The 13,332-nt window shown below is 38.5% G+C and overlaps 1 protein-coding gene across 7 annotated transcripts in view; it reads right to left on the bottom strand.

Moving 5' to 3' along the window:
• Positions 1–13,332, bottom strand: part of LOC133652576 (E1A-binding protein p400-like) — a 39,218-nt gene that overhangs the window by 21,798 nt on the left and 4,088 nt on the right. For all 7 annotated transcript variants that reach the window (XM_062051483.1, XM_062051490.1, XM_062051489.1 and 4 more), the window contains exons 2-23: positions 10,982–12,317; positions 10,760–10,867; positions 10,594–10,678; positions 8,361–8,755; positions 7,995–8,285; positions 7,625–7,810; positions 7,375–7,515; positions 6,865–6,943; positions 6,759–6,790; positions 6,619–6,676; positions 6,116–6,199; positions 4,416–4,520; positions 4,123–4,313; positions 3,861–4,038; positions 3,628–3,764; positions 3,361–3,530; positions 3,088–3,262; positions 2,874–3,010; positions 1,410–1,596; positions 1,142–1,311; positions 414–601; positions 10–174 (exon numbers count right to left, since the gene is read on the bottom strand). In XM_062051483.1, coding sequence (XP_061907467.1) covers positions 10–174; positions 414–601; positions 1,142–1,311; positions 1,410–1,596; positions 2,874–3,010; positions 3,088–3,262; positions 3,361–3,530; positions 3,628–3,764; positions 3,861–4,038; positions 4,123–4,313; positions 4,416–4,520; positions 6,116–6,199; positions 6,619–6,676; positions 6,759–6,790; positions 6,865–6,943; positions 7,375–7,515; positions 7,625–7,810; positions 7,995–8,285; positions 8,361–8,755; positions 10,594–10,678; positions 10,760–10,867; positions 10,982–12,283 — 4,564 coding nt within the window. In that variant the 5' untranslated portion in view covers positions 12,284–12,317. The remainder of the gene's footprint in view (positions 1–9; positions 175–413; positions 602–1,141; positions 1,312–1,409; positions 1,597–2,873; positions 3,011–3,087; positions 3,263–3,360; positions 3,531–3,627; positions 3,765–3,860; positions 4,039–4,122; positions 4,314–4,415; positions 4,521–6,115; positions 6,200–6,618; positions 6,677–6,758; positions 6,791–6,864; positions 6,944–7,374; positions 7,516–7,624; positions 7,811–7,994; positions 8,286–8,360; positions 8,756–10,593; positions 10,679–10,759; positions 10,868–10,981; positions 12,318–13,332) is intronic.

Here is a 13,332-nt window from a genome sequence, read left to right as displayed (position 1 = left end):
CAAATGTACCTTGGAGTTGCAAAGGCTGCCCAGTGGTGAGCTGGCGGAGCTGGCTGGGGGACAGCGTAAACTTGTTACCCTGAAATTGCAGAGTGACGGGAGTTTCTGGTTGGGAGATCCGATTTGGATTCCCAGCTATGTTGGCAAGCTGGGCAATTTTGACTGCATCCCCTCCTGAAAAGGAAGAAAAACACTTACTTTCAAATACCCAGCAAATATACAAATACACGCACGCACGCACCCACCCTCCTAAAATTTGGCTGTGTTACTAAAGGTTTTCATTTAGTACCACTGGTGCACTAATGAAAAGACCAAGCATAAGATACAAGTAAATAATTGGAATAGAGAGAATTTGGGAATGTTGAAGAACTTGAAGCTGCTGATAAGCATAATGACATCCAATGATACCTTACCTTGAGAAGCTGCTGTAGTAGCTGCAGCGCTAACAGGGGACTTTCCCCTGTTCTGGGCTAATTGGCCGGTGGTGGAAACAGAGTTGATTGTAGCAGAAGAGTTTGTTGGAGGATTTGGATTTGTTGCACTTGTGAAGGTGAAAAGGCGACCTTCTGGCTTTGTCCCATACTGTACTGGTTGGAACAATCTAATTAAGAAAAACATTGCATATTTAGAAAAAATTGTTGCAATATTTGCCTCCTATTTTATTATATATACTGTATATATATATATATATATATATATATATATATATATACATACACACACATACATAAATACATATACACATTCATATATATGCATACATTATTGTGTATGTGTGTATGTATACACATACATACACACACACACACATATATACACAAAGACAAGTACATATGTATATACACACACATACATATGTATATACACACACACATTATATATATATATATGTGTATACACACACATATCTATACACATACATATACACACAAGCAAACACATGTACATACATATATACACATTCACATACATATATACACAGACATTTACATACACATACATACATATATACATACAGTATGTATACACATATTCACACCCACATTTATACATATACACACACACATATATTTATATGTGTGTGTGTGTGTGTGTATATACATAATCGTAGCAAATAATATTCAAAAATTAAATTTTGAACCTTGTGGGTTTTATTGGGCATGGCTTGGGTCGTGGTGATGGTTCTGGACCGCTGTAGATCTCCTCTATAAGCTGTTGCGTGATCTTTAGTTTGGGTACGGCCTCCTCAGTCTGATACCGAGTCAGTCGATTCTCGTTATTGATCAAATCAAACAAGGACATGTTTGTATCCTGATAAGATGAGGTCAAAGACATCAAGAGGAATAAAAAAGTCAATATGACATACAATATTAACAGATAACTGATGTATAAATAAAACAAATGTATACTTTGCTTGAAGCATCCTGCAGTGCTCCCAGTACAAGTGACGGGCTATTGTATTGCAGCGGAGAGCAGAAGTAGGAGTTGCTTTTTTCTCGGGGGGCAACCAAGTCAGGGTGGTTACACACCCGCTGCAACTGCATCAAGACTTGAAGCACGCTGACAAAATGGCCGGTCTTTAGTGCCTCCTGAGCGCTAAAACACAAACAAAAAAAAGATGCAAGCGTTTACGAACAAACATGTTGAAATATTTTATTCTCTGGTTGCTGTAAGCCTGACTAATGTTACTCGTACTGAACACATACAGTACACTCATTGTCTTGGTTTCCATTAGCTTTTTTTATTATGTCTGTGTTTTTTTATCTAGTCCAGTGGTGTCAAACTCATTTGAGCTCAGGGGCCACAGAAGAAAATCTATTACCAAGTTGGCCTGACTGGTAAAATCATGGCATGATAATTTAAAAATAAAGACAACTTAAGATTGTTTTCTGTGTTTTAAAAAAAAAAAAAAAAAAAAAAAAAAGCACATTCTGAATATGTACAAATCATAATATATATATATATATATTTTTTACACTTACATGTTGCGATTAATAGTACCGGTATTGTATCTTCATTTGTCATTATTTATACTTTCTGAATAAATGATGTGACCATGGTCATGTTCAACGGTCAAATAGGTGGAATTGAGTCTGGCAGTTTTAAAAATGTTCCCATTGGTGTAAATGTTTAATTTATCAGAAGATGAAATTAATAATAATATCAAGATCAAATTACAGGATACTATGTGATTTACTCATTTTTTCTGAACTGGTGTACTAACATGTGGTTTATTCTGTACATATGTAGCATCATCTACAACAAAACTTGTGAATTTGGACTCATTTCATTAATCACAATTGAACTTAGAAGGGGATACATATTATTTCAGCATATTGATGTACGCCCAGATAATGTGTGAGATTATCAATATCATTTATTTTGGTATTAATGTCACAGGTTACATTATAAACAACATCTTCGACAATCAAAGCATGAACGTAACTATCCCTAATAAGCAGCCTAAGTATGTTTTGTCCAAACACGGAAGTGTTCCCTTTATCTTAACACGGCACATAGCTCCGCCCCCTCTGAAGTCATGCCCACTCTTGCTGCAGGGGATACAATTAATTACTATTTCAACATCCAGTGGACACATTTAGAAGAGCAGTTTATTTCATTCAAAAATGTCATCTTATTTTTATATTTGGCAAAATCATATCTCAGGACAGATAAAACGTGTTCGCGAGCCGTACGTTTGACACCCCTGATCTAGTCGCTTAAAGTTATCAAAGGAGATGCTCAATGTGCCAAACTTTGAAAACCCTTGATTTAATAAATACACTTCAACCAATGAAACTGTCATCAGAGTGTGCAAATGAGTTGTATGGAGCAAAAATATAAATTTTCCTAAATATAATAAAAAGTCTCACCCCGGTTGAGTGAGAATATCCTCGTAAAAGCTCTTCTGCCTGCTGGAAAGGCGGCACTTCAGGATGTGTTCATACTTCTTTGGCAACTGCTTTTCCACTTCCCTTTTGGAGCGTCTCAAAATGAAAGGCTGAATCATCTACCGGTAAGATCAAATGGATTTTATGTTATACAAATATACATGTTTGCTCTACCACTAATTAGTAGAATACCCACCCTGTGCAGGCGAATGACGAGTTTGTGGCAGTAGTCCTGATTCTGGTCTGTGGCTGCCTTCACAGGGAAGTCAGAGTAGGGCCTAGTGATACCTGGCATGAGGAAGTGGATCATAGTCCACAGCTCCTTGAGGGTATTTTGCAGTGGGGTATTTATGAGGAGGATCCGCTGTTCACTTAACATTGATTAAAAAAAAAACTTTATTACTGCAGCGGACTAAATAGATTGAGTTATTGTGAAATAATTAATTTGACAGTATTTATCTTAGCTCACCATTTTAGAGCAAATATGCTTTCCCAGTGTTTTTCAGTCATATTTTTGATGAGCTGCACCTCATCCAGAATCAGGTGCCTCCATTTTTGCTTCCGAAAATGGCTGTGGTCCTTCATCAGCAGCTTGTACGATGTTACACACACATGGAAGCTGTTTGTTTCCTGCCACCTCTGTCAGATCACATCATATAAAAAAAAAACAAATTTCTGCATTTCTTCAGGAAGTGGGTGTTGATAATATATTTTTTGGTACTTTAAAAACATCTACCGTTCTTTGAAATCTGCGCTCCTTCTTGGTTCCCAAATAGAGGAGGATTTTAAGGCCAGGACACCAACGTTTGAACTCAACCTCCCAATTTAACAATTTACATGTCCTGACCACAATCAGGTGGGGTCCCCAGACACCTTGGAAAGAAGAATGACATTTATTGCACCCGAAGAATGACATTTATTGCATCCAAGGCTAGAACATATTTAAAATAATATCAATGGGGCACATACCCATTTGGCCAGCTAGGTGGGCCATGTAAGCAACGGTCTGTACAGTCTTGCCAAGACCCGTTTCATCAGCGAGGATACCATTGAGGTGCTTTTTATATAACTTTACCAGCCAGTCAACACCAATTTGCTGATATTCTCTCAGTGAGCCATGCAGTAGAAAGGGTGCTGGATTGCAATTCTAACAAAACAATGTAAAAAAGTTAGATTTTATTTTTTAAACAATGGTGTACAATTTGTTGTTTTGTACATGTGTAGGTCTTACCAATGAAGTGGTCTTGAAAGGACCCTTGGGCAAAAGGACTTCTGTTGCGGCAGCCACTTGTGATATGTCTCTGGCAGATCTCTTATCAGACTCGCAAGAAGATCCTTTGTCAGGACTACGATACTGGTCCACGTTGAGCAGAGAGTCTATCAGCACGGCCTCAGGCAGACTGCTCACAGGACACGTAGGTTCTGAAAATTTGAATACAATGCAATTAGAAAGAATAACATGACACAAACATGTAAAAAGGTGTGTGTCAAAACACTGCATTTCTTCAGGGAGAACACTGGCACCTTCAGTCTCTTCATCATCATCATCATGGTCACTTTGAGGCCACATGAAGCCCTCAGCATAGGCACCGGCATATTGCTTCTTCAAAGCATCTAGAGGCAACTCAGCTAAGAGCAAACAATACAAAAAATAATTCAGAAAACAGCTTTGATGACACATTAGAAAACAAAAGTTTACATGCACAAGAAGACTCAACTGAATGTAGAAATAAATACAGTATAACCTTGAAAATAACAGTTTACCACCTTACATTCATGTGTACACTGAACTGTAGCAGCTACAAAGTTTTAAGTTTGTTTTTTGTATGCCCCTCTTTTCGTATGATTAAATTTGATGAAAATTTGCGCCAGCAATTTGTGGTGGTTTTAGTATACCTTCTTGGTAATTGTACGGCCAAACATTCTGCGGAATGAAGTGCCCAAACAAGGAAACCCATGAATTGGTGACTCAGTCCCTATGCTTATTTTTTTTTAAGTAGAACCGCAAAATAAACCACCATGGGGCCAAAGACCTTTGCAAGTACCAGCACTTTGATAAAGGGGAAAAACACCATTGTACTAAAAAAAAGGAAGAAGATCTCGTAGCAAAGTTGAACCATGGCATCCGCGTGGCTCTCCCATTCTGATCCCTTTCTTCACAAACAAACACAAAAGTGATGTTTAAATGTATTAATTTAAGGTGTCATTTGCATTATTTTCCTACATGTATAACTACAATTATCAACATGTTTAATAGCAATTAAGTAGAACCAGGACGAAAAAATATTCAGGGAGTTAAGGGTGTATAAAACATTTTAGGATTTTTTTTTTTTGCTCAAATCTCAAACTTTAGTCCTAAATACTTTTTTGGCAGATTAGTATTTTGTACATTCAGGCTTTATCTATACCCCAGCACCCCTCTTTTTACATTTACTATATGGATGATAACTCATTTTATGCAATTTTTCAAAATAAAAAAAAATGACAAAATTAAATCAAATGGGCATTGAAAATGTTACTTATAATTTTTTTTTAAAAAATGACATGTTCCGTATTTGTATTTCGGACTGTAGTTGAATTAAGAGTAGAAAAAATATGGATCCAATTTTTTTTAATATACTCTAAACCCCCTGATGACTATTTTCACCCTGGAACTACTTAAATTGTCTAAAAGGATTTCCCAGTGTATCTTGATATATGAACATTTTTTAAATACAAATATAAAAATTGAATATGAGAAATTCACCTTCGGGAAAAAAAATGTTCCATTTGGGGTAATCAAACCAAAGTTATGTCCAAAAAGAGCAAACGTTTACCCGAAAGGACAAATATGTATCCAATAATACTCTTGAGGTTAATTGGATTTACAGTACATTATTTTTTAAGAGAAAATTGCATACATTTTTGTCTGACATTTTGGAATGTATAACTAATGAAAACTAAGGTATTACTGTATGTACTTAGTCACAGAATATTGTATATCAAAGAATACTGACATTTCCACCCAATATGACTTAAAGAGAGTGATATGAACTGTGGGGAGAAAAGATAATGCCCAATGCCCATATACAGTAAATGTAAAATCTAAATCATGACTTGTAGGAAAAAAATACTCTCAAAAATAAATAGATATGCTTCCAATAATCCATCCTCTTAATATTTTGTACACAAGCAAACAGGGTAAGGCCAAAAATGGACATGCAAAGTCACACAGTGAGTAATACCATCTTTGGCGAGTTCAGCCAACTCAGCTTTGTAATCTGCTTCTCCCTCCACAAGCTCTTGCTCCGCTATCGTGCTCTCTTCATCTAAAACACACACACAAAAAAAATCACTCAAAATTCAAGTGAAACTCAAACATTTAGAATTTAATAATAAAGTTCATTCATGTCAGCAATTCAACTTCAAAATTGGAACTAATATGTGATTAAAACTCATTGCATGCAAAGTGAGATATGTCAAGCATTTATTTGTTATAATTTTGATGCTCATGGATTACAGTTTTGGAAAACCCCAAATTTTCTGAGATTTTCAAGTGGAGATTTTTAGAAGCCGTCCGCCATAATCATCAAAATTATATCAAAAGAAGGCTTAAAATATATCGAGCTGCATGTTATGAGCCGATGTCATATGTTCGTTTCACCTTATAAATCTAATTGCTGGAATAAACAAACTTTTGCACGTTATTCAAATTGTTTTTAACTAAACGTAATGGTTTCAAGCATACCTGTTTTCTCACTTAAAGATGAACTTAATTTTCTCTTTCTGGATTGAGTGAGAACTACCTAAAAATTGTGGACAAAAGAAGATATTATGTAAGACATGCTTTTAAATTGACATTTATTTGAGACTGATCACACAACATACCTCCTTGTCACCTCTCTCCCCTATGGAATGGCCTAGAACAGAATAACAGTTAAAATATGCATAGTGTTACTTCATAATACAGAAAACACACAAACTTAAGAATTACCTTTGATTGAGGCTTTTTGCAAGCCAAGTGCGCGAATCCTTTTTTCATTCATTTGAAATAGAAGTTTAATTTCCACAACCTGACAAAAAAAATGCAGTCCAAGGTCAAAGTTCTGGTTGAATTATGAAAAAAATATTTTCCTGAATTTGATCTCAAAACAGTTCAAAGGACTGATCACACCTTGCCAGCTACTGTATATATAATACATTTTACCTTTTATAAATTACATTAGCACAAAGACTCCAAAATAGTTCAAAAAGTAAAGATCCATGGCACGCTCGCTATATTATTAAGGCTATTAAGTTTGTTTAATACAATATACTATTTGTTCAGTACATTGCTCTGGGAAACACTGATTCATATTGTCATAATACAGGTTTCGTAAACATGTAGAACTTTAAGCATGACCATTAACAATACATGTAATAATATACAAAAGCATGCTTTCACACTACCAACATCAACGGATTGCTTTATTGAATTTCATGCATACAAATTCAGCAACCATACCTGCTCAATGTTAGACCAAAAAAAATCCACTTCTCTGGCAATTGTGCGGGCAATTTGGCGAAGGTGAAGTTCCTTTTCTTTCTTTGACCGCTCTTGACTTTTCTTCTGCTCTTGGTGGTAACGGGCGCAGGTTCGAACAAGCTGAAATAAAGTCAGACGGCATTTTGACACTAAATATCAAGTTCAATAAAGTCTCTGAAAATACTTTTTTGTCAAATTTTATTTTCTGAAATATAATATCACTTAGTACCTTCTTAGCAGCAGCCTCTTTCCATCTCCTCTCCTGGGCAAAGTCAGCTGCCATCCACTGCATCTCCTCAAGGAGGTAGTCCCAATGGGACTTTGGACGAGAGGACTCCGCAAGTTTAGGGAGCCTACTGGCTGACCACTGGCCGTCTTTTCTAAGCTCAGAGATGCGTTGATGCACTTGATTCTCCTAAGGATATGAAGCAAGGAAAAAGTGTCAGATATATTAATGAAGTTTCAAAGCAGTATTTACATCAAAAGGCCTTAAAAGAGCTTGAGAAAAGCTGTTATTAGATATAAAGATAATCCATTATGATGTAACAAAATCAATTAAATTAAATGTTTTTAAATCATATTGCAGATTAAGAATTTACCAGTTTAGCTTGCTCGACTTGCTTATCTTGAGAAGTCTCCTGCATGGTTGCACTTTGACCAAAGCCACTCATTTTGATTCCAGAGAAACCATTGGTACCGGTCAGTTTGGACTGTGTGCTCAAGTTTGTATTGGCACCAAGAGTGCGCAGAGGACTTGTCGGTTGTAAGGTTGGAACAGAGTTGCAAGTAGGGAGGGAAGGAGTAGACATGGAGGTGACTGGTATTGAGTTGGTCATTATTCTCTGAACTGGTTGGGTAGCTTCAGCTACAGGACGACCAAGAGTCACCGTCTGCGTGAAAGAAAAACTAAGCTTAACATTGCAACACAATTTCAGATAAATGTAAATGGTTTCTGTTTGACTGACCGCTTGCCCTGAATGTAGCATTGGCTGGGTTTGTTGCTGCTGAGGAGGCAACTGAATATGAAGACCTGGTTGCATCTGCTGCTGCAGCTGTGCCTGGAGTTGTGCATGGGGATTTACTGACGCCATGATTGGGCCCCCGGTCTGTACTTTCACATGCGCTTGGAACTGACTTCCAGGTTGGACTGTACTCTCGACAATCTGAGACTGCTGGGAGAGTGTGACTGGCAGGCCAGCCATTGGGGGGGCACCCTGTGGCAACCTGCCTGGCAGTTGCGGCGGTGGAGTATGTAAGCTAGCTGCATTCTGCACCGGAGGTCCTTTAGATGGGTCATACTGTTGCTGGTTTTGCTTCTGTCCGGCAATCTGGACTGCTTGTGGAGTTGGCGGCATCCCGCCTGTGCACATGGAAACCAAATTATAGGACAAATAAACTGGTTAAATGCATAGATAATACCATTTTTTAACATACATTCTGTAGTCTGTCTTTTATTTGAAAGTAATTGTTTTGTAGCTTTCCCTGTAAATGTGACGCTAAAAGCAAGTAGTGGTGGTTGAAGTAGATATATTTTAAATTGAATATCAGCAATTAGCGCTCTTGAAAAATTTGCCTAATGAAATAGATGAACTTGATTCAACAGAAGTGTACTACTTCCTGATGATTGGAGCAGAAACCTATACAGAAAAATGATTACAGAAGAAATGAAATTAATATGATCATCTACATGTCTCTCAAACAAAACACTACATCATTTAATGCAAAATCAAAATGTTGCAATTTATGTTAAATATGATTCAAATGTTAAAAACTTACATGCACTTAGGTTTTGACAGATTAAAATGACTTAAATAAAAGGACAAGTGGAAACAAACTCAAAGACAGGGAGAGGAAACAGAAAATAAAAAAACAAAGCGTACACACAATAACACTATGTTTCGCATGCATGAAAGGGATGTAAGATTTAGCAGTAATCAAGGCATATGAATGCCTGAAACAGCAGCAAAGCACAGAAGTGAGCAAAAGGACAAACGTGGGGTGTTGCCGACAGCAGGTCTGAGCACACTAAAGCAGCGCCTGCCTTACCTCCCTGCACGTCACACCACCAACACCTGGCCCTGACACACCATCACAATTGCAAAAACTTCCTCCACATGATTCACCTCCTACTAAGACTGAGGGAAAGAAGCCAAGTCAGAACAAAATGCCATGAAATAACATGAATGGAGGTCCAAACTGAATGTGATCATGGGATGTACAAAGACACATTAAGAAGTATCGTGATGATGACTCTTAAATCCCTGATGATGATACATGGGCGACCGCAGAAGAACACACTTGATCAATAAATGTCAATGGAGAATGAAAAAGAAGAATTACGAATGGTGTCAAAACGAGGGATGGCAAGCAAAACCCATGAGAAAGTGTGTTCCCACTTTCTGTGATCCAACTCCAGTAGATGTTTTTTTAAATCCATCATCACAGGAAGTTCAGTCAAAACAGAGATGACTGATAAATGAAAGAAACTTCGTCGGAGATGGACAACAAAGAATGTTAACAAAAAGCACACAAAAGAAGAAAAATCATAAGACAAGGCATCTTCCCAGTGTGTGACTATGCTTCTTCAGACTTGGATAGTCTTCTTCCCCTTTCATCCTGACAAAGAAAGGTGGTGCTGGTAGAACTAAGACTGAATTTCCTGAGGACTGCTGACAACGCCAGTATATGAAGATCAGCTTATAGATGCAGCCTGGAGTTATTTGACAGAGATGAATGTTTTGCCTCAGATATTTACATCTTTTTAATGTGAAGACTGGGAACCGTCCAGCAGCATGAGAAGAAAGGAGGGCCTGGTTGTAGCACTCCTACCTTGCGCAGTTGGCATTAGCTGCTGGAGTGGCACGCCAGTTGATCCTAAAGGACCTATACCAGGATGCTGGAAAATCAGCCCATGGCGACCAACGTCAATCCGGCATCTTTTAGCCTGATCTGGGATTCAAAACACACAATACCCTCATAACGGAAAAAAGTACTCCGCACACGGCAATGGCCTTCGGAAGACCTTACAGGTCACCTCTCCTTCCTCGAGTTAAGACTTACACATAGAGCGCTAGTAGAGGATGCCAAATATATAAAAGCAGAAGCGATTAAAGGGAGAAAAGCAAAAGAACAAAAAACAAAGCAAACGGGGAGGAAAAAAGCAACATAAGAGAGACAAGTTATTGATCCTCGCTCTACCTGCTTGCACCATTGCCTGTTGCCTCTTAAAGGCATCCATGTCTCCTGGGTTGGCAAGGGTGCCAGAAACTGCCACTTGGTGTCCCTGTCACACAGGAAATATAGGGATATTGGTCTTCTTGCTATGGATATTTATTTGATTTCAGGCAATGACTGCATCTCTTACCTGAAACTGCTGCTGGGTGGAGAAAGCTGCAGAAACATTAGGGGGAAGCTGTGTTGCTATGGCAACAGGTGTCACTGCTTGACCGTCCTTTCCTGTCACAACTTTTACCTTAAAAAACAAAAAACAGGGCAACATTTTTTATGAAAGGAAGTGACTGAAAATGGCGTAAAAGACAACATTTACAGTAAAACACACAACACTAAATGACAGCTGATGCTATACCTCGTCATTAATAACCTCAGACTGTTCCTCTTCTTCTTCTTCATCGTCAAGGTCCAAGTCATTCTGTCTTAAATAGGTATACAATGGAACACATGGCTTCTTTTTAAAGGCTAAGTAGTCCATCATGTTTCCTTGGAGATGCTGCAGAAAAAATAGTTCTATAAGATATTCTTTGAACACCTCCTTTAAACTATCCATCTTCTTGATATGGTGCTCTAAACACTGTTTCCGAAGCTGAGCAATCTCTGGAGTAGAAGGAGCAATCTCCTCTAACCGCTTGGGAAGTTGTTTCTTAACAGTGCCAACTGCAGTGTTGGTTGGTGCAAGAAGATTGTTGCTGTGTCCTTGGGGTGGACTCGTGAAGGAGGGACTGGAAGGTGGAATACAGGAAGGTATACTAAAAGATGCAGTGGCTGTCGTTCCAACAACACCCGTCTTCTCAAATATCACAGGGCGTGCAAGCTGTCCTTGTATGATGCTGCTGATCTGTGGAGGTAGGTTAGAAGTGGTAATGTGGCCAGGACTGCCCAAAGTGGGGAGAACAGTACAGGTAGTCACAGGACTTTGAGGTCCAAGGTGATGAATGGTGCCTCCCGTCTGTGAGTGAGGCTGAGAAAGACGACGTTCCCGAACAGAACCTGGTGCTCCTGGAGATGACAGTTGTATTTGGCCCGGAGTGCCTGGTGCAATCTGTGCAAGCCCTGTCCCCTCCTGGTATACAAAATGCCCACTTCCCGATGGACTGCTTAAACCGATTTGCCGTACTAACATACCGGCCTCGACGAACCTTGTCGGGCTCTGTCCGCACACACCAAGTGCAGGAGCCCCTGGCCTTGTGACACCTTGCAGTGGGACTGGACTATGCTGGGTGGGACTTTGGGGCTGCATGGGCTGGGGTAGAGGAGATGTGACCTGGATGTAGGAAGATGGAGCATGCTCAAACCTCCATTGTGGTGCCGTATGCTGGAAACCAGGGGATGCTGGGTTTTGGAGTGGGAGTGGGGTTAGGGTGATCTGCTGGTTTCCAGTCACCATCTGCCCCACGTTTTGTAAAGTGATGTTCATGTTCTGACCGGTGACCGGACTGCGACTCATGATTATCTGATAATTGGGAGACTGTGGAGCTGATGGGCTGGCAGCAGAAGAAAACGTGGTTACGGGAGACTGAGGGTGGGTAACTGTAGTTTGTTGTTGTGGAGCTGCCATGGTCGCTTGCTGCTGATCTTCGACTTCTGATCCACTGACCGACTTAGACCTCTGGAGTTGTCGTTGAAGGTTTTGTGAACCGCTTCCATGGTGCATCGCGTGGCACTGTTACAATGGTTGCCTCAATAATCTGCGCAAAGGAAAAGAAAGATTTACTCACAGATGTACATTATAATACATTATCCTGCTCTAGCTATCTGATCAGGTTAATCTAGCACCAAAAAGACTGACCGATGTAAAGAGATGCTTGACAGGAGTCGCGTGGACATCAATATCTACAAATATGTTAGTTATCCATCAAAGAATGGTACCCGAGCACCTCCAAAACCCTCAAATCTAGACTCCAAACATCCCAGACAAGCTAGTCAGGTTACTTCTAGACCTCCACCCCAGATCACACCTCACTCCTACCTAAGGCTGCAGCTAACGATTATTTTTCTATCGATTAATCTATAGATTATTTTTTTTCGATTAATCGGTTAATCTATAGATTATTTTTTCGATTAATCTATAGATTATTTTTCCTTTTACCGATTATTTTTTTATTCAAAATGAAGATGAAAAAATAAATGTAAGCCCGTTTTTTCAAAAGGCATGGCTTTTATTTACAAAAAAAAGAAGTATGGCCACTCAGTCAACATTGACAACAACATGACTAAATATTCTGTAACAATGTAAACATTTAAAACTTTTAACATTTAACAAAATTAAAAGTAGCTTATATGCTTTTTAATGTGCAAATATAAAAGTCAACATCCAGTGCAAATCTTAATATTCTGCAATAGTATAAGCATTTCAAAAGTAAAAGTATTGCTTATTTTGCTTTAAAATGTGCAAAAATAAAGATAAACATCCAATACAAAAAAGTGCAAAACGAAATATTCTGTAACAACAGTGTAAACATTTCAACAAAAGTGAAAGTATTGCTTATTTGCTAAAATGTGCAAAAATAAAGATAAACATCCAATACAAAAAAGTGCCAATCTAAATATTCTGGAGCACTGTAAACATTAAGTATTGCTTTTAAAATGTGCAAAATAAACATCCAGTCCAACACAGTACACAATAACCAATTCTACTCATTCCAGTGAGTGACTAACAGTTGTAATGAAGAAAGGTTAGCATGTCTACTTGCTTTGGTTCTT

Source organism: Entelurus aequoreus, linkage group LG06 (genome assembly GCF_033978785.1).
Source record: "Entelurus aequoreus isolate RoL-2023_Sb linkage group LG06, RoL_Eaeq_v1.1, whole genome shotgun sequence".
NCBI classification, from domain to species: Eukaryota; Metazoa; Chordata; class Actinopteri; order Syngnathiformes; family Syngnathidae; genus Entelurus; species Entelurus aequoreus.
Note: the sequence above shows the minus strand (reverse complement) of the source record. Positions and strands in the feature narration are given on the sequence as shown.